Consider the following 26210-nt stretch of genomic DNA (forward strand, 5'->3'; position numbering starts at 1 on the left):
AAAGTAGGCTACACAGACCTCAGTCAGACTATTCTTCTATAAGCTTATGTTACGGAAAATAAAGCAATAAACGTAGACTATCAATGAGTCTGTTTGTGTCAATACTGGAACAAAAGCATTCAGTAGGCTAGCCTAACAGAAAAACATTGAGTGGATATATGAACATACAAAATAGCCTAACGCACAACATTTCAATTATTTATAATAGCAACATGACATGCATATTCATGTATAACATTAGATAAAAAAATCGCATTGGTTACAGAACAGGGGTGTCAACTCTTTGCAGAGGCAGTGCGTTCATAACTGGTGGGCCAACTCTAGGCTACACAAAAAATATTTTCATAGGCCTACCCCAAATAGGCTAAAGGCTTGAGTTAAACTTGAGTCTGACACCTGTGATTTAGAACAATTAATGAATAGGCTAGCCTACATAGGCGCTATCTATTCCCTGAGACAGGCAGTTAGGCCTAGAGTTTTCATGAAAATCGCGCTGAACATAGGCTATTTAAGGACAGTGTCAGTGCGCTCTTTGCAGAAGCAGTGCGTTCATGCATGGCAACTCTATACACGCAAAAAATTATTTCATACGCCAGATATAGGCTAAAGGCAAACTTGAGTTTGATACCTGTAATTTAGAACAATTAGTAGGCCTACCTGACAGGCAGTTAAACCTAGAGTTTTCATGAAGGTTGTACAGGGGTGTCAGTGCGCTCATGCAGAAGCAGAACGTTCATGCATGGCGGGCCATCTCTACACAACAAACATAGGCCTATGGCCTAGGCCCTTCGTGAAATTTGTTTAGAGCAATTGTTATTAGGCCTAAAAATAATAAAAAAGTTCTAGGCTTTGTCAAACTTCCTCAACAACTGTCGGGCTGGGGGTCGTTTCTAGAAAAGTTAGCAACGACGTTGCTCAACCACCATGGTACGACGCAACTTGCGACCAAACAACGACACTGTTACACCTGTTTCCAGAAAGCATCGTACCTGTGTCGCAATTCGCTACCTCCGACGTTCGAACACCATAGTTCCAACAACGTTGTTGATGATGCAGCGATACATATCATTGGTGGAAACAGTGACAACGTGTAATACCCCACCCCCCAGAAATGTTCTGTCACGGCCTATGTCGACATGTTTCTAATCTTCTTTTACTGTCTATGATCTAAACCGAGTGATTAATGCTGGTATTGTCATTGCCATCAGCCAAAACCTAAACCTATTGCAAGCATATAAAACAGTTAACTTAAGCAGACCAATATGAGTCATTAGTTGTGTTAAATATCTATGTGTTGGAAAAAATATATAGCCTGGACAAATATCTGGGTATCCCATAGGTTATCAATTGTCTCGTGGCTTAACGGCAGCGCGTTGGTGCACTGCGAGCTCGGCCGGAGTTCGCATCCTATCTCTTCTTTTCATCTCTTAAGAGTAGGCCTACGAGACACAACAATAGGTTTTGACCATACATATTTATGTATATAGTTACTCTACATCGAGAGACCATAGGTACAATACATCAGTCAAAAACAATTGAATCTACGTGTCACACAGTTCACCTGCAGGTAGCGAGAAGCAAGAGGACAATCTCACATCATAAGAAAATCGAACCTACAACGTTGGGATGACAAGTCTTCTGCTCTAGCCACTACACCATTTATCACTGCTGTTTTAAGAGTCTGTGAAGATTATAATACTAAAAGCAAGGCAATACTCGAATTAACATAAATAGCAAGAATGAGCCAAGTAGGGGAGTCAGTGTCTTAATCAAAATTAAGCTACAGGATAGATCAATCATTGAGTCACGAGATAAACATCCACTTTGCAGTTTTTGGTTAGGCGGTTGTGGTTTTTGGTTAGGCGCTCGGGACACCAACAGGAACTACCAAGGAACGACACAAGTGCGACTGCCTAGGGGCAGTAGTTCAAACGACCAAACTTTGCGTCCTTGTTTGCGATTGAGAGTTCGAACTACCTTTTCTAGAAACACCAAATCCAAGAACGATGGAGCGTACTACCAAGGTTGCGACGCAAGTTAGCAAACGACGCTTTCTAGAAACGACCCCCTGGACGGAACATGGGCCGTAGTCCTATGTCAAGCCATTCGCGCAAGACCTGTGCGCACATCCATCAACCCTGAAAGAAGGGGTAAGTCCATCCTGTCTCGTGTGCACCCTCATGAAGAGATTGACTGTAATGAGAAAATGATCTTTGCCCACTTTGGCATACTGATATTGTCAGTCAGCTAGATACATTTGAAAACCCAGCGAGCTGTGTTTGAAGGGCGGTCTGCGCCGCAGTAGAGGATAACCGGACTGAAACACTTTTTAATTAAACGTAATTTACAAAGACATCGTAAAACACTGAAAGCTAATATTTTGTCACAGGCAACCTACATCTGTCCTCTGTCAAATACAGTTGCATTTTCAGCTCTGAACAAAACCATTCAGGAGTTATAAGGAGAAATCGAACGTGCGTTTTGTTTCATTCGTCCCTCCTGGTCGGGATAAATGAAACGACATGGGGGGCGAAAGAAACATACAGCTTAAACTTCCCACAACTTCAATATTTGACAACATCATGAATGGTACTTAATATGTGTTATTTTATATAAATTACTGCTGGGCTTTACTGTCTGCTATGAATATCTAACAACTAATTGCCGTCATTGTGAAGCGCATATCTCGCGGTTATGGAAATAGTACCATGCACTAGGCCTATGCCATTTATAGCTAGAATGCATGTTTCGATACATAAGGTGACGTGAGCTGAGAGTGTCTGTTGTGAGTTTAGGGGGCACGTCAGCCAGAGGGTGTGTGAGTGAGTGAGAGACTGCTGCCTGCTGACCAGGGTCGCTGGAAGAAGGGTCTGAAGTGCCTGTGTTTCGGCTACAAAAACCCGCCGAACTGATCCGAAACCAGCCCAATTTTTGTACACCCGCCCAAACCCATTTTTGCCCGCAAAATAGATTGCAAAACCGCCCAATCTGGCAACCCTGTGTGCTTGTCAGAACGTTAGACTGTGCTAAAGCCAGACGTCACGTTACGCTAGAACAAAACTAAAGGTAACTTTAGCCCATACATGGGCAACATACGGCCCGCGGGCCACATCCGGCCCGTGGGCTTTCCCTGACCGGCCCGCGTGAAAGAACAATAGTCAAGAGCCTAGCATAGAGATAATGCACGCAAATCAATATCGTTGCTTTTATTTTGAAAGCGACTGCTATTTGTACGCCCATACATTTGTGCGTGGATGCATACGATGTAAACACCCTTACTGATGTGCTGATGAATAGAATTTATGCTTCTGCATCGACACAATGCAGTTGCCTTTAAGTCGGCGTAAACCTTTCAAAGTTTTGTGTCTCTTATGTCTGCGTCGCTCACCACCGCAAAGGTTGTCAGAACGAACTCCTGCTGTTTGTTGGCGATACGAAGTGTTAATTTCAAAACGTTACTGGCAGATAGATAGTTTACATTCGGAATCCCGTCATTGTAACCAAAATATGTCTGAGTTTATTTGCAAAGCTTATGTTAGCGAACTAGTATGATGCTACTACCCACAGGTTGCTTGAAGCAGCCGGCTCAACACACAGGGCGAGTTGACCAATCACAGTTTTGTGCATAAAGTTAAAGCAAAAACATAGCCTACATTTTAAAAATTGTTTTCTTTGTGCATGTTGATTAACTAATGACAGCCTACTATTGTCTGCTCCACATTTTCATAGTCTAATTCTGCATAGAGTTAATTTAATGATGGTAATGATTTAATGATGAAATATTGCTGAGTGTTGATGAAATAGTGGCACAGGCCTATGGTTGTACTGACTTCTTCACATTTTCATGGCCTAGCCTAATTATATAGATATTGTAGTACTTTTTTATATCAGTCTTTGAAAACTGAAAAAAAAATGTCAATGTCAAAAAAGAAATTTTCGAGAATGAGGATTAAATACTGGACATAGATTAAATAGCCTATTGCTGTTTTTCCTTTGTCTCCTTCGCATTTTCATCTGTTCTTACGAGTAGTAAACAAAGCCATATGATTTACTTAATGTTATACAAGAACAGAATAGAATTGGACAGAATTAAGTTCAGACTTGAGTTCGGTATTTTGGGTCCGGCCCTCCTCAACAGTCCCAGTTTGTCATGTGGCCCCTTGGGGAAATTAGTTGCCCACCCCTGCTTTAGCCTGTATAGGGCTGTATCAAGTTGTCCAAATGAATAGGTCATTGTAGACATTGTCGTTGTATTATTGCATGTGGATGTTGTTATGTTATGTAGGCTACTTTTTTGCTGACCAATGCACGGACCTAAAACGGACAAATATTGTTCACGAGTGATTTTTTTTTGCGGGGAGGTGATGGGTGTGTGTACCATAGCATTAATTCCTGCAGGCGCCCCTGATTAGGCCTACTGGATGGCCTTTCCCCCGACGACAGTTGCAATTTGTTGTTGCCCGAGTGACATAACCATGTGTCTTAATAATGTCGTTACGTTTGTGTGGAAATTTTCTCTTTTAACAATAAACTACACATTTGAAATAATTGTAGGCCTATTTAATTATTATTATTATTAATAATATAATCATTATTATGTAATAATGGTTGTAATATTATTACATTTGGTTTAAGCTGGATGAGAAAGATGTGACATAATTCTATAGCATTAAACAGCTGACAGGAACGAAATTAACCGTTCCGGGAACAGTATTTTTTTGTTCTAACCGGTTCGGGAACGTCAATTTATTGGTGGAACTCATAACCGGAAACGTTATAATTCCGTTTCTGTTCGGAACGAACCGATTGGGAAAAAAAAACGGTTCAAAGCCCTGGATTATATTAGCTTACTTACTACACAGCCTTACAGTTTTGCAGTTACATGTTATCAGTTAGCTATCAGACTTTGCAAAGGTTGTTGATCTTTGGTCAATAGTGGATCAGTTAACTTCCCTCCCTTACATGCCTGTGAAGAAGCGTGTTGATTCGCTGTAGTAGTGAATGTCAAGGTTGGAACCTACAGTAGAGAAAACATTGTTCCAGTTAGTTTCCCATTTCAGAGCTCCAACCGTGATTTTTGAGTGCACACACAGAATAGACAGCTAGAGGATCACAAGGATCACAAACAGCAGTTAGCTAATTTGAAAAAAAGTGTATTGGATTGGAATCACAGACTGCCCCCCACAGTGCTCTAACATTATGTGTGTATGTGTGTGTGTGTGTGTGTTTCCAGACGTGATGGACTCTGATCCAGATGGAAAGAAGAAGAGCAGAGACTCCAATGTGGGCGTGTCTTCATCTGACTCTGACAGGTCAGTCTTTATGGACGGCAAAGAGTATCTAGTATGGAAAGCAGTATGTGATAAAGCAGAGTTAAGCAGTTAACCTCAGTAACTCACTATTTCATAAAAGTATTTAGTTTGGAAAGCAGTCCACCAAATATACACAATTAAGCAGTTACCCTCCGAAACGAACAACCTCATCAGCTGTTTGATGTGGTAGTTTTGGAGTGGAGGTTTGGATGTGACTATATGATAATATTGTTGGAGTCCAAACAGCGCATTGGTATTTTGATAGTCAGCAGCGCATTTGAAGTAATCTGCTTGCACGCGAGATTGTATGTAACCTGTATTCCACTAAACCAGGGATGTCAAAGTCAAATACATTAGAGGGCCAAAAAACCAAATTTGCTACAAGCCGAGGGCCGGACTGGTTCAATGTTTATTAAAACATATTAAAATGACTGCACGTAACCTATTGAACCAAGACCAGTCAAGGCATACTTTGGGGTCATAGGGCCCACCTACATGAACCCACCCCCTCCTCCCACCCCCCATCAAATTATCATAATGATATCACAATTATTATTATTTTTATACTATATTGCTATACATGCACTTCAAAACAGTCAATGTTTAAAGTGCTAAGATTGTTCAAAAAAGTTTGTGAAAACATGCACATCAGAGTACTGCTTTACTAATGTAAAATATAATTAGGCCTACTATAGTTTCATTGTTTTTGCATTGTTGCATGATGCTTTTGGCTGACTTTAATACTTAAGGCCAAACAGTGTTTTATATAGTCTGTGCTCATGGAAGTTGCTTAAATCCACGTCGTTCTATTAAATGTCATTTCATAATTAAATAGCTTTCCAATAGGTTGAAGCTTAGCTTTGCTACCAACGTGCACACGCATGCATTGAATAAACGCTCATACCACCACTTAATTCTATGCTCTATGTTTGATGACACCAAATTTCCTAATAATTGTAGAAATGTGTGTTTTCTTTTTCTGTTCGCGGCTCCTTGATCAATTGCGCAGCAAATTATCAGACGATGGCCCGGGAATAATTTCACTCTGCAGACCATTGTCCACATTGCGGTCCGCGGCCCATAGTTTGACAAATGGTGACCTGCATGCTGCCATATTAAGGCATTTTTACGGTGTGTTTTAGCCGGGTTTTCGCGTGGAAGGCTCTGCAGAAATCTGGCACCCTATTCAACGAAGTTAAACTGAAAGAGCGTGCTGTTCACAGACACCAGAATGAACGAGTTCACAGTAACGTTCATCAGGCAGTAATACAGTACGTTCAGTTCACGTTCGCTCCAAATATGAACGAGTTCATGAACTTTCGTTCAATGAACGCGTTCAGGCACAACACTGGGAAGGGGGGTAGCTGAAAGTTGACATCTGCCCTGACTGAATACTGATGATTAATGAAGCCGAGGCCCACTTGCGGCGCCGCAGTGAGTTCGTGGGCTACCGTTGCATTGTGGGAAATGGAGTATTGGTGCGTGCAAAACAGCAGCCGGCGGCTGTGGCCTGCGGGCCGGTTCTAATACTAATCAAATATCATCCCGGGGGCCGTAGATAATTCATTTGCGGGCCGGATCCGGCCCGCGGGCCTTGACTTTGACATGTCTGCACTAAACCATGCTTTTCTAAAATCTGTTTGTGACTAGTAGAGTATAGCCTACATGCATCTGCACTCATCTATTATTTGAACTCATAGGCAAAGTTAAACTGCACCGTGGTCTCATAGTCAACGACAAAACAGTTCTACACAGTTAATTACTTTCACTTAGTGTTGCACCGATACTACAAAAGAATCGCGATATGAAATTAAAAATGTCACCTAATTTTATTTGTATCGATACTTTTAAGAATGACTATGTACTTTTGAAGTAACGTGTGTGTGCAAGGCGTGCTTCTAGTGCCCCCCTAGTCTGCGCGTCTTTTCTCCTCATACTCATATAGATGTCGTGCCATGAACAGCAAGACATGGCTACTAGTTTAAATGATGCTGTAGCTGCACAGCAGCAACACATAATAATAGTCTAATATCAAGTTGATTTGCTCACTTGTGTCTCTCAAGTTTGTGTTGCTAACCTACTTAGGTTATGGGATTTAGGTCATTTAGGCTTACTGTTGGGTTTAATGTCAGAAATAGGCTACGCAAACTTGGCAAACTTTTACGGGAGAGAGCTCCTTGCTAACTGTCCCGCTAGCTCAGGTCATGTCTGTCACTAAAATTATACATGAACATTGCTAGACACTCATCTCTTCTATGATCCCGGAAAGATTTTCTTCAACTTGTTAGTTTTTTGAACATGTATTTCATCTAATGACACAGAAAGAATAATTAATTGATAATGAAATCATATTCTTGTTATGCATATTATGCAACTATTTTTTACTAGCCTAAAATCGTGAGACTGAAGGCTAATTACCCTCACATACTTCTTAAAGCGACAGGCACTCAATTGCACACACCACAAATGCGCACTCAACTAGTCCTACACACACATTAAAGATATGCCTAAGTGTAAAAGTTTTAAAATCAGTATTAAAATGACTAAATATGTTTAGCTACTAGTAATTATGCAGATTATAAAATACTAAACGTTATTGACAACATACACTTACAGTACCCTCCAGAATTATTGGCACCTCTGCTAAAGTTGACTAAAAACCGGTATAAAAAATAATCTGTTGGTGATTTATTGCAATCTCACAATGAAAAAAATTAGGAAAAATCCAACCTTGAAGGAAAGCAAATTTATTTTGAGAAAAAGGAACATTTCATAAAGAAATAAATATTTTTAACAAAAACACGTTGCTCACAATTATTGGCACCCCTGCTTGTAATACCTTCTTAAGCCTCCCTTTGCCAATAAAACGGCTTGTAATATTCTCCTGTGACATCCCATAAAGTTGGAGAATACAAAGCAAGGGATTTAAGACCGTTCGTCTTCACAAAATCTCCCTAGATCGTCCAGATTCCTAGAGTTTAGATCAGGGGACTGATATGGCAATGTTTGAAGCTTGATTGTGTGTTCAACAAACCATATTTGTTTTGATCTGGACGTTTGTTTTGGTTCATTGACCTGATGAATGATCCAATCCAGACTAACTTTTAGTGTCTTGGCAGAGATTGACAGAATTCCTTTGAAAATGTTCAGGTTTTTCTTGGTGTTCATGATGCCATGCACCTTAATTAGATTCCCAAGGCCTTTGGGAATAAAAACAGCCCCACAAAAGTACAGCCCCTCCACCATAATTCTCATTAGGCATGGGGTTCTTTTCAGTATAGCCATTCTTCTATATATGCCAAACACACCTAACGTGTTTCTAGCCAAAGAGCACAATTTTCATTTTATCTGACAATAGACCACACTTCCAGACAAAGTCACTGTACCATTCAGTAACTCCTGCCGTTTACATTGGTAATTAAATAACTGGACAGGCTTCTACCTGGCATGCCCTCTAAATAATCTATTAGCAGTGAGGTCAGTTTTGAAGATTTTTTGGGGGACTTGGTGACCCCAGGATGATACAGTACCTTTGTCTGTAACTCTCCAAAACAGCGATCAAACATCAAATTTATCTTGACGTGTTGTCACAAACACTAACAAAAAAAAAATCAAAGCCAAAGTCATGTAAGTAAAGACCATGTTAATCCTTAGAACCCGATTGACGCCAAGTGCATCAAAAAACACACCCTTTCTTCTCTGTTACATTGCTCTGGAACTGTTCATAGCAGCTAGATGAAACCTTTATTACGTGGGGCTTTCCAACGAGACTACGAGACACTTGTCTGTACGATCAAGTATGTAAATTAAAAAAAATCATGAAATTAAATCAAGTAGCATCATATTTACAGTCTATACTTCTCTGCGTTCACCTGCGCACCCATTACTCTCGTTTGAATTACTCGGGAACCCGTGATCGCATAGGTATGGCAAGCATATCAGATCAAAGAGGAGACACGGGGCTATCCATTGGTACCATGTATATCGATCCTTCTGGGTTATAAAACAGACTAAGTGACAGCAAAATAATAACTTCATATAGCTGGACTTACCCCACGTATTTGTCTGTTTTTGTAGCAAATCATGTTTATAATCCAACGCTATGGCAAAGCATGTTCATAATCCGGTTTTGAGTTCCTAGTAAATTCCTGCATGGCATCCAATTCAAGGCTCACATTGCATCCCAATTTGTTCAACAAAGAAACACCTTTTTTGCCTTTACTTGGCAATGCAGTAAAAAGTTGTTGTAGAGAATCATTTATGAGTGCATACACCATAGCACATGTAGGCCACAGGCTAACACGCAAACTCGGGTCAGGTCAGATCAGTTCATGTCACAGATATGGAGCGCAGAAATGTCATTTTTCATCACTAAATAAAAAAATGGCATTTATTTCTGTAAGGCGCACACCACATATGTCTGTAAATTGCTCAGCCCCTGAGAATCCCTCCACCATGGCAATGATATTGCCAGATTCAGGACAGTCAGCTCTAGATACATGTCAAAATATAAGACATTTTATAATACGCTTTTTGTATTTTTATTATTTAAAAATCAAAATTAAATCAATGCAATTATTGAAAAAAACAATATATAGCATGTGTGTATGGCACTTACAATGAACAGGATAAATCCTTATAACTAAAGGAAGTGAAAATGCCCTTAAAACAGTCTAGGGTTCTAAGGGTTAAGTGTTGTTCTCTCATTGACCCCTGTAATAAGGATAATGTGATTTTGGTTTGTAAAATGTATGCCCCCCCCCCCCCTAAACTGTATTAATCCCCTCCTATGTGAAGCACTGAAGGGGAGAATTCCCCCCCCCCCATTTTGAAAAATGAATTTTAAGCCCTGCCTATATATGTTCATTTTAGAGGCCTCGCTCCTAGAATTTATGACATGGAGGGGCAAAATACGGATAAAAGAGAAACATTTCTGACCTCAAGATAGCCACAGTGACATTGCAACTCCAGCTGAACAATTAAAAACTGAAAAGTGCCATCAAGGAAGCTGGAAAACTATGCCAGTGTCAGTGTAATATAGTTTATTTACACAGAGATCATCATACTACAAATACATTAATTACAAAACCATACAACACCTGCCATTTGTACTGTACCCAACACTCACATTCAGAGACCACCTTGATAAAGACTCTGTGAGTCGAAACAGACTTTTTAATCAGCAGAGTGCCTCGGGATCTACTTCATCCATTTCACTCACGTTCAGATTGACGGATGCCATGCGTTGCATGGAAATAAGCGTACACCTGTCCTTCGCCTGTTTTATGTTGTATGTTTGTTTGCTAAATGAAGGCCATTTTGACGATGTTTTGTTAACATGCTCTTCTTAGAGGTGTAATTGTGATTGTCATTGATCCAGATGGACACCAGAACAGGCCAAGGTCCATGACAAATTCCGATCTACACTGAAGAGCAAGTTTCAGCATCTGGTTGAGGGAGTACCTAATCAGGGAGAAGTCAGACTCCTTCATGAGATCTACACAGAGCTCTACATCACAAAGGGGGAAAGAGGATGGGTCAATTATGAACATGAGGTCAAACAGATAGAGAGAGCATCTATTAGAGAATCAGCACGAGGCAGACCAATAAAATGCAGTGACATCTTTAAACCCTTATCTGGACAACACAAGCCCATCAGAACGGTGCTCACCTGGGGAGTGGCTGGCATTGGGAAAACAGTGTCTGTGCAGAAGTTCATCCTAGACTGGACTGAGGGAAAAACCAATCAGGATGTCCACTTCATATTTCTTTTTCCTTTCCGAGAGTTGAACCTGATGAAGAACAAGAAACTCAGTCTGGTGGAGCTTCTTCAGCACTTCTTCCCAGAAATAAGCAACTCTCAAATCTTCACCAGTTCAGAACACAAAGTCATGTTCATCTTTGATGGTCTGGATGAGTGTCGACTTCCTCTAGACTTCCGTTCCAACCTGATATGTCTTGATGTGACAGAGCCAGTCTCAGTGGACATGCTGCTGACAAACCTCATCAAAAGTAATCTGCTTCCCTCTGCTCTCCTCTGGATCACCACCCGGCCAGCAGCAGCCAGTCAGATCCCTCCTGAGTGTGTGGACCAGGTGACAGAAATAAGGGGATTCAATGACCCACAGAAAGAGGAGTACTTCAGGAAGAGAGTCAGTGATGAGAACCTCGCTAACAGAACCATCACACACCTGAAGTCATCCAGGAGCCTCTACATCATGTGCCACATTCCGGTCTTCTGCTGGATTTCAGCCACAGTGGTAGAGAAAACATCATTTGAATCAGAAAAAATAGAAATGCCAAGAACTCTCACTCAAATGTACACTCACTTCTTGATCATTCAGACTTGCATCAAAAAGGAAAAGTACACAGAGAGAAAAGAGACAGATGAAGAGATGATTTTCAAACTGGGCAAACTGGCTTTCCAACAGCTGGAGAAAGGCAATCTGATTTTCTATGAGGAAGACCTGAGAGAATGTGGCATTGATGTCGCAGAAGCATCAGTGTACTCAGGAGTATGTACTCAGATCTTCATAGAGGAGTCGGGGCTATACCAGGGGAAGGTGTTCAGCTTTGTGCATCTGAGCATTCAAGAGTTTCTTGCAGCTTTATATGTGTTTATATGCTTCAGAAACAGAGAGAGAGGCATGTCTGACCTACAGCAAGCCACTCAGCTCTCTACTCTGTTCGGAGCTGCAACACTGCATGACCTACACAAGGCTGCAGTGGACCTGGCCTTACAGAGTAAGAACGGACACCTGGACCTTTTCCTCCGCTTCCTTTTGGGCCTCTCACTGGAGTCCAATCAGAATCTCTTAATGCACCTACTGCCACAGACAATACGTCAACCACAGAGCTCAGAGCAAACAGTCCAGTATGTCAAACAAAAGATCAGAGATCTACATAAATCAGACAGAAGGATCAACCTGTTCTACTGTCTGAATGAGCTGAATCACCATGCTGTAGTGGAGGTGATTGACAGGAGCTCTGGAACTCTGTCTGTAGACATGCTCATACCAGGAGAGTGGGAGACTAGGAGATTTAAGTTTGAGATTCCAGAGGAGCAGCTGAATAAGTTTGACCTGCAGAAGTACATAAAGACACCAGAGACCGATCAGACTGAACTCCTCAGTCCAGATGAAGTTCTTCAGAGGCTGGTTCCAGTGGTCACATCAGCACTGTAAGTAAACCTGTAATGTGTGACGTGTGCAAGACACTCTATGATCACGGGCAGATCTACTGAGGTGGCATCTGACACCATAATGACAATATACTGTCATCCCAAATGACACTGTAGTAATGACTTTAGTTTAGATCTAATTTTTTAGTGTAAATTTAGTTTTGTTTGTGCTATTTGATTAGGCATGTTTTGCAACAGCAAGCATAATGCAAGTGACAGAATCTAGTAGACTACACTAATGAACAGTGAGGGGAGAGGAGAGAAAGCAGATTTTATCCAGTCGTGTTTTCTTCTCTGTGAAGGTTCAGTCTGAACTCCGCTCTCCAACATGATCATACCCACACTTGGACTTTGATTGACAGCCATCATTATACTAATGTAAGAAGAACGCTCATAAATGATATATATATATATATATATATATATATATATATATAGCCTCGGAAACATAGAGACGTCGAGCTATATCATCACTTAAATGAGCTTGTGTGGACAAATAGGGTGAAGAGTTAAATGGCAATGATGTTATTACATACTCGTTGATCTGACTCCATTTGATTAATAATTTGTATCACCAATCAATTACCAAGTAACTAGTTTATCAGCTATGGAGGAGAATGGCATGGCACACTACGAGAATTGAAGATATACTATTGGTAGGCAAATGAACAATTTAATAGGCATTAAGTCTTAAAGGTAAATGTAACCAATATAACTTCAGTTGAATGTACAAGTAAACTCACATGGTCTACTGTAACAAAGTAGCAAATGGTAACAAAGGAAACTTAACCAATTCACAGAGGTAAACTTGACAAGTTAAAGATAACTGATACACCAGATAAAACAATACAAACCCAGAGATAGGAAAGGGGAATAGAGAAAGAGGGAGAGAGAGAAAGGGGGAAAAGAGAGAGACCCAGAGAAGAGGTCCAATATGGAAAAGAAGAGAAGATGGGAAAACAAGCCCCAAGATGGGAAAGAAGACAGAAGCAGAGAAGACAGCAGAGAAGAGAAGAGAACAGAAGAGACCCTGGAGGACCAGAGCCTCCACTTTTATCATTCACTTGGGCCACCCCCGACTCATCAGAGCCTCCACTTTTATCATTCACTTGGGCCACCCCCGACTCATCAGAGCCTCCACTTTTATCATTCACTTGGGCCACCCCCGACTCATCAGAGCCTTTGTTGTCTGAGGTGGATGGGTGTGGCCCAGGTGGATATCATAACTTTATGCTACAGTTTAATTCTTAATCTACAACTATGCACAGAAACATTCAATTGTACCAAAACCATAATCAGACTGTTGCCCACATTACAAGTATTAATTCAAGACCAAACATGAATGTATTATTCACAACACATATTTACAGAGCAATACTGTATGATAATGAGGTTGGCCTATCTCACCACAAGACATCAAGTAGGCCCAGGACTGAGTTATCTCTCAGTAGAGGGGCCAGAACAAGGACCAAATGGTCACTTTAGGCATGAGCGGGTGTTGGGGATCTTTGGCCATGGCCAGCTAAGACAATACAGATCAAACGCAGGCATCCACACATGTAAATTGACTGCAAAAGGCATTCTTTAGAAATGCATAAGGTTTGGGCAAAAGACGGGCCTTACACTAACTAACATTACTTGTTGCAAAAACAAAATGTGATACCATTCACTCATGAGGATGTTTTCGCGCTTGGGACTTTTGATATGATTATAGTGTCCTAGAGTTAACTTGACTCTTGCCAGATGAATTTCGTTCCGCCTAGCTCCACTCATCCATCTGGGATCGATCCATTGGAGTGGTGCTTCAGAAGGCTGAGCCTTATCAAAAAATCCTTGCATATGATTGGATAAGCCACTTGTCCGTCATCTATTGACGTGCTACTTCAACCACTCACATCAAAGCCAACCCGTGACGCTGAGAACAGTCTCACAGTCGCTTCTACGCTACGTCACATCTATGAAACTCCCGCCCTGCGTCCTGATTGGCTCTACCATACCAATCTGGTGCCGAAATCACTCTCAACGGAACCGATCCCAGATGGATGTGAGTGGAGCTAGTCGGAGCTAGGCGGAACGAAATTCATCTGGCGAGAGTCAGGTTATCCTAGAGTACCCTTTAAAGTGGCCACCCTGTGATGAATAAATGTGTGTATTTGTCTGTTTCTGTGTGCCTGTGTTTGTGTGTGAGCGTGTGTGTTTTCGTGTGTGTTAAGGGGAGAACCCTTTAATGCTTGTTTAGTAGTTTGACTACTACTATATGTGCATTAACATGCACACGGTGGAAGTGTAGTGGTTAAGGAGCTGCAATAGCCTGAAAAGTGGTGGGTTTAATTCTCGGATTCCACCATTGAGCAAGGACACTTAACTCCAAGTTGCTCTGGGAACAATGTAGTCCCTTATAATATAATTGACATATGTAAGTCACTTTGGATATCTCAGCCATCAAGGGAATGTGTTTGTGTTTATTGTGGTGTGTGATTCTCAGCCATTAATTGTGTGTGTGTGTGTGTGTTGTATAATTAGAGATACATTATGTCAGTGTAATAATCAGTTTGTGTTGTGTTTCTCTAGACTGAGTCATTGTTCCCTCACAGAGAAGAGCTGTGCTGCGATATCGTCAGCTGCCAGATCAATCTCCTGCAGTTTGAAGGAGCTGAACCTGAATGGCAATAATCTTCATGATGCAGGAGTTCAGCATCTCTCAGAGCTCCTCAAGAATCCCCACTGCAAACTGGAGAAACTAGTGTGAGTCTGAAGTGTGATATTTGTTTTTAGTCATCAATGAACACCACTAACCACTTTATTTTTAATGTTTTTAAAAATGGAGATATAGCGTTTTGGAACCAAACTCTTCATATCCTTGTCACACTGTATTATGTGTCTTTTTGTAAGAGGATAAAAGCGTCTGCTAAATCAGTGTTTCCCAAAGACTGGGTCGCGACCCACGGATTTTACAGATTTTATTTGGGTCGCCAGCACAATTTATGTTGTCTAATAGGCCTAACTTATACAATTTAGCCAGGAAAGCTATCAGTTTTCTATTAGGATATAGTTTGTTTACCACAGTCACGGTCCTCTGTGCAATTTTGCATTTATAATAGCTCTGAAATTGGGGGGGGGCGAACGCGTCGCAGAGGGGACAGCATGGACATCTCACTCGCAAAATGAAAAATTTCTGTGGGGCCATGGACTTCGCAGTTGCAACATGCAAGGGACATCAATCAGCCTATTTGCACGAACATTAACGGGCACCAGCTCTTCAACTTCACCGATTAAAATCTAGTCAACTAAAGCAGACATCCCTATACCGGACATTGCAATTCAATTTGTGTCATAGGCTGTAGATAGTTTCGATTGTAGATGCACTCTTTAAAGTTAATAGCAACCTCATCACATTCCTTATTATTTCGGATTTAAAACACTTAACAGTGCATTATATTAGGTAGGCTACAATTTAAATTGACATTTTAAACGCTATTATTTCCTCTCGTTTTCCACCTCGCAAACTCTACTAGGCAGTAATATCTTTTGACTATCGCGCAAAAGCCATTGTTCTGATATGTATTCATTTCACATTCTTACAACATAACATCAATACACAGTGGCCTACAAACAAACATTTTAACTCCAGAGGGAAATGCGGATTCAACTTTCCAAATAAAGAAACCTCCACAAATAGGCTACAATATAACGACCTGAGTTATTTGCTACATGTTTACATAGGGATTGACGGTGTTATGGATCCATTTGTCTGCAACGCAGCCTACAACATCTCTCTTTAGAAATAAAGGAACAGCTTACTATGCTGAAGAGTGACAACGACTACGTAGCATGCAAGAATATCCCCAAGAAATGTTTGAGAACCTGTGGCCTAAAACAATATTGGTGGTTGCATGCAGGTTGCATGTTAGATCTGAAGTGAGATGGGTCGCGATGGTCTGTCATTTTTAAAAAGTGGGTCCCCAGAAAAAAACTTTGGGAAACACTGTGCTAAATGACCAAATGTAAATGTCCCTCTGATGAGTGAATGATGGTGAATTGCAGTGTGTGTGGGAAACTGTGGTTTTGTATGCATGTGTGTGTGTGTGTATGTGTGTTGTATAGTTAGAGGTACAGTATGTGAGTGTATGTGAGTGTAATAATCAGATATGTCATCATGTGTTATGTTTCACCAGGCTGAGTAGTTGTTCCCTCACAGAGAAGAGCTGTGCTGCGATAGTGTCAGCTGCCAGATCAAACTCCTGCAGTTTGAAGGAGCTGAACCTGAGTGAGAATGAGCTTCATGATGCAGGAGTTCAGCATCTCTCAGAGCTCCTCAAGAATCCCCACTGCAAACTAGAGAAACTAGAGTGAGTCTGAACACACAACAGATATGTGTGTGTATGTGTGTGTGTGTGTGTGTGTGGGGGGGGGGGGGTCAGTGAGTTGAGTTCATTAGGGTGTGTGTGTGTGTGTGGCATGACATACAGTGTAACAGAAAAAGGGAGAGGGAGGACTAGCATAATCACTCATATACGCACACACACACACACACACACACACACACACTACTGCACACATGGGCAACATACGGCCCGCGGGCCACATCCGGCCCGTGGGCTTTCCCTGACCGGCCCACGTAAGGTCCGTGAAAAAACAGTAGTCAAGAGCCTAGCATAGAGATAATGCACGCAAATCAATATCGTTGCTTTTATTTTGAAAGCGACTGCTATTTGTACGCCTATACATTTGTGCATGGATGCATACGACATAAACACCCTCACTGATGTGCTGGTGAATAACTTCAATGCAGTTACCTTTACTTCGGCGTAAAGCTTTCAAAGTTTTGTGTCTCCTGTGTCTGCGTCGCTCACCACCGCAACGCTTGTTAGAATGTCGAACTCCTACTGCTGCTCGTTGGCGATACGAAGTGTTCATTTCAAAGCGTTACTGACAGATAGACAGTTTACAATCGGATAACCCCGTCATTGTAATCAAAATATGTCTGAGTTTATTGGCAAAGCTTATGTTAGCGAACTAGTATGATGCTACTACCCACAGGTTGCTTGAAGCAGCCGGCTCAACACACAGGGCGAGTTGACCAATCATAGTTTTGTGAATAAAGTTAAAGCAAAAACATAGCCTACATTTTCAAAATAGTTTTCTTAGTTTGTGCATGTTGATTAACTAATGACAGCCTACTATTGTCTGCTCCACATTTTCATAGTCTAATTCTGCATAGAGTTAATATAATGATGGTAATGATTTAATGATGAAATATTGCTGAGTGTTGATGAAATAGTACAGGCCGATGGCTGTACTGACTCCTTCACATTTTCATGGCCTATCTAATTATATAGATATTGTACTACTTTTTTATATCAGTCTTTGAAAACTGAAAAAAAAACATGTCAATGTCAAAAAATAATTTTCGAAAATGAGGATTAAATACTGGACATATATTAAATATTGCCGTTTTTCCTTTGTCTCCCTCACATTTTCATCTGTTCTTACGAGTAGCAATCAAAAACGATTTACTTAATGTTACAAGAACAGAATAGAATTGAACAGAATTGAGTTCAGACTTGAGTTTGGTATTTTGGGTCCGGCCCTCCTCAACAGTCCCAGTTTGTCATGTGGCCCCTTGGGGAAATTAGTTGCCCACCCCTGCACTACTGTATATCTCATATCCAGTGCTTAAATAACACTGAATACTGTCCATTGCTACAAGCTGTAGCAGTGGTGCTACAATTCTGATTCTGAACCCAGATCACAAGAAGCCCATCATGTGGCTCCCTGGCTGTGAAGGTGTCAGTGTAGTTATTTTTGAGAATGTTTACTGAAGGATCAACACATTCATTGTGTGTGTGTGTGTGTGTGTGTGTGTGTTTGTACTGTAGGTGTGTGGCTGTTCATGAATGAAAGGAATGTGTAATGGAACTGTGAATTGCAGCTGATATGCTGACACATGTCCGTCCACACAGGCCTGCCAACAAGCATGCCCAGGTATTCACCCGTCCCAATCCCACATCTCAGGCTCACCGGGAGAGTACCTGGGCATATTAACAGAATGTATAACACATACTTACTCAATAACTTTGGGTCAGCTGTTTGGGATTAGACAAATAAGTACATTTTAGCATTGTCAATAATTAAAAACAGGCACATGATAAATGTACTTCATAAGTATTAGCAGGCATAATGTACTTCATAAGTATTCTATATTATGCTCTCTAGGTTACTCTTGTCATGACCTGTCATGTGGTTATGTTGTGCAGCTATATGTGCAAAAAGGGGAAGAGGTTCATTGTTGCATTTTCCAACTTTGGGACTCGCACTTCAGTTACACTTACTATCCTGCATATCGAAGAAAATAGGCTAGACATAAAATGCATTGATAAGATCATGTTTTTGTTATGTTATGCAGACTGGCTGTAATCAAGCCTAGGCGATTAGATGACTGCGCACAGTGATAGAGTCTGATGTTTGTTTTTAAAAATAATTTCAGCAACAATTCTAGAGCCAACGTTATGCTCTCAGAAAGGCGAGCTCTAAGATATTTGATATATGGACTGTGCCAGGAAGAGACATGATCAACATGGGCAATAGTTTGAGGAGTATACACTTTTGTAGAGTTAAGCCTCCTTCCTTGAGATTTTGTTTAAAGTATATACCTCCGTAGACAGTATGGAAATCAGGTAAATAGATGGATAGCAGCATAGTCAACGTTGGCGCACGTGCTCAACGTGGGTAGAGCTTAGTGCTGGGCGGTATGACCAAAAATGTATATCACAGTATTTTTCAAAATTCTTACGGTTTCACGGTATATGACGGTATTTTTTTTTCCATGCATAATCTGATGTTCACAGCATTTTCTACAGGTTGAGAGGAATTGCTGCAGTACATTGACTAAGGATGGTCTATTTTACTGTCATGATGTAGAATAACTCCACACTAGTGGTAGGCCTAATGCAGTTTTGCATGGCCCCAGAAAATGATGCTGTTTACAAAGAGCCACTCATGATTCTAATGAAGAATCTAATCAGAATGCAAAGACAATTGCAGTCAAAATACTTCACTGTGCAAATTTCACAAACATCTTGTATAAAACCAATACAAAAAGTAGTGCAACTTGCAATAATTATACTTTTTTGAAAATTATACAATTTAAAATAAAAACTCTCTGCTAATATGTTTACTCTGTCAAATAGGCCTATCAGAAACATGCCTTATTGTTATTGTGTGGTTTACATAACGTTACTGGTAGGCTAACGTTAACTTCATGGATGTGGATGTCTTGTTAGCCTGACATGAGCTTCGGTTCGGTTCGCTAGGCAAAACATTAACAAAAAAGTTTGTTTTGGTGCACTGATGACAGTCAGGATCATTTCTAACTAGCCAGCTAGTATTGCTCAGTGCTTGTCTATAACATGCTTTACTTGCTATCTGGATAATTTCAGCGAATATTCTCAAAGTGAGATGAATGATAAGATCATTAAACTTCACTGTGTTCGGTGGGTTGCTAACTAACGACATCACCTACTAGCCAGCTAGTTACAGCTGTTGAACAATCTCAATAGAATTTTCCTGATGGTAAATCCCTTTCAATGCAGTATCCCTTAACGTTTTTCCTTAACTAAAGAAACAATTTAAGGTTTTCTGTGCAACACCCTTAAATAAACCCCTTACCTAAGGAGAAATTAAGACTTAAAGGTCATACTTCAGGAGAAAAACTGAAGGTGTTTTGTGTTTACCCTCACTATGCCTCGCAGTGGCACCATGCGTGCGCGTGAAAAAAGTCCCGTCTGAAACACTGTTGCGCGGCGCAGCGTTCGAAACGTTGTGTAATCAAATACACCGGTATGGCGGTATATTAAAAATTCATATCATAACGAAAATATACACCGGTATACGGTGTGAACCAGTATACCGCCCAGCACTAGTAGAGCTCAACGTTGCGCTCCGCCCCACATTGAGCCCAGCCCCTGATCTGCAAGCTGAATGTGTTTTGTACAGTGGGTAAAAATGTTCTAGCTCTGATGAGCGTGTCTCCGCCTCTGCAATCTCCAGGCCAGTTATTGACAAACACACCTACATACACAAACACACGCACACACACACACATTCACACACAAAAAAACACACACAAAAAACATATACACAAAAACAACCACACACTTTGCACACACTCAATTACAAACACACAAAAAAGGAACAAAGTAGGAAATAAACACAATTTGACAAGCGTGACTTATTTTTGTGGAAAAAATGTGCTGGCCTGGGTGGTGGTCATATTTTGTACCGCTCTGCGGTACATCTAGTTGTGTTACACTTTTTCAGTTCACGTATTGCTAATTGATTTGCCCCGCTCCCACTCTGGTCGGTCAGAAATCATCCATGTAGGGGGGCGCTGTGGCGCAACAGGCTACAGCGCTCATACCATATACAGGCCCAAGTGCCCACGGGGACCCAGGTTCGAATCCGACCTGCGGTCATATCCCGATCCCACCCCATCTCTCTCTCCCACTTACTTCCTGTCTCACTCTTCCCTGTCGTATACAAATAAAGGCAAAAAGCCCCAAAAATATACTTAACAAAAAAAATAAATCATCCATGTAATGAAAAAGGTTAGGAGGCCCTGCTCTAGGCCAAATTTAACTGTGCATGGAGGACAGGCTAATTATTAGTTCTGTCCATCATTGGTAGTTGGCTAAGAAACATTTTTAGCACATTTTAACAATACCACGATAGTACCGATAACTGTAATAATTTAGGTCACTATTCGTGAGGTTAAATGTCCACATTTTTACATCTGTGTGTGTGTGTGTGTGTGTGTTACATTAGTAAAGTGATGCCCTGTTATGATTGAGTCACAGTGTGTTGGTGTGTGTTTGTATGTGTTTATGCATGTGTTTGTGTGTGTCAACCTGTGATAAACAACATGTATGTGTGTGGCACTTTTAATTGTTGAAATATGGTGAGTATGTGTCTATGTCAGTGGTTCCCTCTGATGAATGAATGATGATTAAATGCAATGTGTGGGGGGAAACTTTGTGTGTGTGCGTGTGTGTGTGTGTGTGTGTGTGTGTTGTATAGTTAGAGGTACAGTATGTGAGTGTTATAATCAGATATGTCATCATGTTTTATGTTTCTCCAGGCTGTGGCAGTGTTCCCTCACAGAGAAGAGCTGTGCTGCGATAGCGTCAGCTGCCAGATCAAACTCCTGCAGTTTGAAGGAGCTGGACCTGAGTTACAATGAGCTTCATGATGCAGGAGTTCAGCATCTCTCAGAGCTCCTCAAGAATCCCCACTGCAAACTGGAGAAACTAGTGTGAGTCTGAACACACAACAACAGATCTGTGTGTGTGTGGGCTGAACCCACTGATGAGTGAGTGGAGTACACAAGGATGTTTGTGTGTGCGTGTGTGTGTCGGTTACATCAGAGGTATACTGTATCTGTGTAATACCCTGTGATAGTACATTTTTGTATGTGTATGTCAACCCGTGATGAATGTGTGTGGCTCTCTGATTGTTAAAGTAGTCCATGGCTCCCTATGATGAGTGAATGATGATGAAATGCAGTGTGTGTGTGTGTGTCAGGTATAGTTAGAGGTACAGTACAGTATGTGAGTGTAATAATCAGATATGTCATGATGTGTTATGTTTCTCCAGGCTCATTGATTGTTTCCTCACAGAGAAGAGCTGTGCTGTGATGGCGTCAGCTGGCAGATCAAACTCCTGCAGTTTGAAGGAGCTGGACCTGAGTGAGAATGAGCTTGAAGGAATTCAGTACCTCTCAGAGCTCCTCAAGATTCCCCAGTGCAAACTGGAGAAACTAGTGTGAGTCTTAACACACAATAACAGAAACCGTATTTTCCAGACTATAAGTCGCACCGGAGTATAAGTCGCACCAGTCAAAAAATGTGTCATGAAGAGGAAAAAAACCTTTACAGAAATATGTTGCACCTGAGTCGCAGGACCAGCCAAACTATGAAAAAAAGTGTGACTTATAGTCCGGAAAATACGGTATGTGTGTGGGGATGGAGCCAGCGATGAGTGAGTGAGGTACACAAGTGTGTGTGTGTGTGTGTGTGTGTTGTGTGTGTTTGTGTTAGAGATGCGCGGATGGGCTATTATTTCAACCGTAACCGCATAGCAAAACTTATCATCCATCCGCCATCCATCCGCACCAACGTTTTTTGACCAATTTTCAAATCCGCACCCGCCCGCCATCCGCTGGTTGTTTTAATGTATATGGGTGATGTGGTGCTGCTGACGTGAGGCTAGAAAGCTCTTGCCTGTTCTAGAAAGACTGATCCAATGCAGCAAATATATTAAAAGGCTAAAGTCCTACATTGGCTATGTTGTAGCCTATCCCCAGAATATCAGCAGCAAACTCAGTCTCTGTCTCGCAAAAGTCTCCAAATAAAACGCAGCCTGTAGCCTACAATTGTGTCATTGTAATAAAAAACGCAATTTAGCACATCATTTCAACATGCTGCTATTTAGCCTACTAATTAATGCCTATTGTACTTTATTTTTTGCAAAAAGAAAGAAATCCTTAATAAAAATAACAAGTCATTCACATTATAGGCTACTTTACGCACTGTAACCCACCGCACAGCAGTGCACGTACGTGCATGTTTACATTTTTAGTAACAACTTGCTTGCTTGCCTTACACATCTAAGTTTTCCGACTATTTTTCTTAAATTCTTTTTTCCGCTGTGGATGTTACTGAGCTTGTAGAAGTTTTAGCTCTTACGTTCTGAACATCTCGCACTGCCATTGCCCGATGTCAGTTCTGAGTCATATCACACCATCATCTGTCTCCCTTTTAAATGCCTATTCCCTGAATGGTAGGCTAAAATGACTATGTGTTTTTTATATAATATCGAAACAAAATAACCCAGTCAGTCTCATCTACGAGATGTTTAGGCCTCCTCCAATACTGGCAGCTGGGCTCATAGGTTGCAGATTTGCTTAGTGGCCTACCAAGGCTCTGCAACGAGACACGACATGGGAGATGAATCATCGGTCAACTTGCACTGTAGCCTATTCTACTTTCTAATTGCACACTGGAGAGAAAAACATGCTGGTAGGCTACGATAGGCTACTTAATTTAAACTTTGTTACCTTTAGTGTGTGTGTGTGTGTGTGTGTGTGCATGCGTGAGGGGTTGCTCAGTGAAACATCGGAGTACACCAATTCCGCAACACCGTCTCTGATAGATAAACAAAGCAGCATTCATAGAAGCAACTAGGCCAAACTGCCTGATGAAAATTTGACTATTTCAAAGTGTGCTCGTTTTTTTCGGATGTAGGTAACACAATTTAACAATGTATAGGCTATATTTTTTTCATTTGATTGGTTCAACTGCCACCCGCCCGAATTTAATTAAAATATTATATTTCTTCACGTCATCTGCCCGATCCGCGGTTTAACCGCGGAGTCCGTGGCTGTAACCGCGAACCGCGCATCTCTAGTTTGTGTGTGTCCATGTGTGTGTGTTTCTGTGTGTGTGTGGCAGTCTTTGATTGTTTGTGTATGTGTGTGTCAGTGGCTCCCTGTGATGAGTGCATGATGATGAAATGCAGTGTTTTTTTGTTTGTGTCTGTGAGTGTTGTATAGTTATAGGTACAATATATGTGTATTCATCAGAAATCAAGTATAGTGTGTGTGTGTGTATACTAGGGGCTCCCTGTGATATGTGTGTGCGTGTGTGTGTGTGTGTACAGTATGTGTGAGTGAGAGATGAATGTGTTGTAGGGCTGCAACGATTTGTCGACAACGTCGAACGTCGAGAATTGTATTGTCGACGAGTCGTATTGTTAAAGGCAACCTGAAAGGGCTATGATAATAAAGTCTTTGCTACTCCATGCAAATGTTCAATAGCGTATGGATGATGGCGCAACGGAGTGAGAAGCAGTGAAGTGAAGGTGAGGCCAGAACTTTCCAACAAACTCCGTAATTCAGACTCCGTAAAGCAGAACTGTCATTTCACGGCAGTGCGATGGTATATATGAACTTATCACCCAGAGAGAAGAAATACGAAAAATAAGAAAGGGTGGCTTTTAATTCTGAATACACCTATGAAGTAGATCTGGTAAAAAAAGTTTAATCGCCGTTCCATATCAATGCTTATGAATGGTTACTATAACAACGATAGTAGGACGACGGTTGAGCCTGCAGACAGGCTTCCAACAATGGAATCAACTGTAAACAAGCTAACTGTCCATGCTATCGCTGTTATAGGGCCAACGAAAGTTGTACAACAAGCTGAACTAGTGAGCTTTTTAAACGGAACCGCGTGTTTCCTTTGCATTACAGTGGCAACCGGGTGATAAGCGGGATAACGGCCTTCGAGGTGTGTCCAGTTATACGGAATTAATGGACTCGGGCGGAGGCAACTCCGCTGCGCGTCGGGGAGTTCTTTGCCACTTGCCCTCGTCCATTAATTCCATATAACAGGACACCTCGGCGGCCGTTATCCCTTACATATCAAATGCAAGCACCCTGGAGCGGTGATCTAACGTTACTCCGGATGAGAAAATAACTGTTTCAATGACCGATGAATTTGTGCCAATTGGCTATATGTTAGGCCGTCTCGTAGTGTTTATGTTAGTTTACCAGTCTAGATAAAGTCCTAATCGTCCTGTTCAAAGATGATCTGGAAAGATCTTCAAATTTGTCCTGCGAACTCAGCCAGACTACTTTCCAGTCAACCGGCTTGTTGCTACGCAACGGTTTGTGCGTCCTTCCGCTGTGGCCAGTTCTGTTGTTCGTAAGGTAGAATATGCCACCTCTCAACTCAGCCACGGCACTCGACCTGACACGCTGCTTGTCAAAACAAACCAAACCATTTATTTATCATATTAAAATGTTTTTTCTTTCTGGAGCGGTGATCTAACGTTACTCCAGATGAGAAAATAACTGTTTCAATGACCGATGCATTTGTGCCAACTGGCTATATGTTAGTAGTGTTTATGTTAGTTTACCTGTCGGAAAAGAAGGTCTCAAGGATAATTTAGCCCATGTGAACACTATCATACAGTAATAGCTGATGTGTTAAGTGAAATAGAACAGTGAATTATAGGACTAGCCTAGGCCTTGTTCATGTTAATAATACAACAAGTGTATTCTGCATTTAGCATGCCGTGATGAACTGGGGGCCTATGATGGCCTTCAATTTGTGATAGCCTAATACACCTAATACAGCTTTCTGTTTTGATCTTTCTATTTTCGTAGTGCAAAGCCCATTATTGGCTTACTTGCACATTATATTTTCGTTTAACAAACTAGGCTAATTGGACTTTAATTTGTATGGCCTATTATTAAATGAATTTATTTAAAATGTTACAAATACATTTGATTAACCTATTAAGTTTAAGTGTCATATTAATCTGGTTCATGAGTCATTATTTGAATCTACTATGGGCATTTATGTTATGTAGAGGCAGAGACTGGACAACAGGGTGACATTTGTGGGGTGTAGACTTGAGCAGGTGAGGTAAAACATGCACTGGAGCCCAGACAGGTGAGGTAAAACATGCACTGGAGCCCAGACCCAGGAAGCCAGACCATAAGAAGCAGGGATGGTGGGCGTGTCGGAAATAATCATTGACTAATCGAAAAAATAATTGACAGATTAGTCGACTCCCACAGCCTGGATTGTGGTTGTACTCAATACTTAATACTTTATACTGAATACTTGACCAATGGCTGTAACCCTATATCACTG

General features: G+C 41.2%; 1 protein-coding gene across 2 annotated transcripts in view; it reads left to right on the plus strand.

The window, feature by feature from the left end:
- LOC143137496 (NACHT, LRR and PYD domains-containing protein 1 homolog) overlaps positions 1–26210 on the plus strand; it is a 65500-nt gene that overhangs the window by 34833 nt on the left and 4457 nt on the right. For both annotated transcript variants that reach the window (XM_076297728.1, XM_076297729.1), the window contains exons 6-11: positions 5234–5312; positions 10693–12492; positions 15064–15237; positions 16668–16841; positions 21629–21802; positions 22144–22311. In XM_076297728.1, the coding sequence (XP_076153843.1) occupies positions 5234–5312; positions 10693–12492; positions 15064–15237; positions 16668–16841; positions 21629–21802; positions 22144–22311 (2569 nt within the window). The remainder of the gene's footprint in view (positions 1–5233; positions 5313–10692; positions 12493–15063; positions 15238–16667; positions 16842–21628; positions 21803–22143; positions 22312–26210) is intronic.

Source organism: Alosa pseudoharengus, unplaced genomic scaffold, assembly GCF_046254945.1.
Source record: "Alosa pseudoharengus isolate Yale_2024_CS ecotype anadromous, Long Island Sound unplaced genomic scaffold, YU_APseudo_1.1 YU_APseudo_1.1_scf_21, whole genome shotgun sequence".
Lineage (NCBI taxonomy): Eukaryota > Metazoa > Chordata > Actinopteri > Clupeiformes > Clupeidae > Alosa > Alosa pseudoharengus.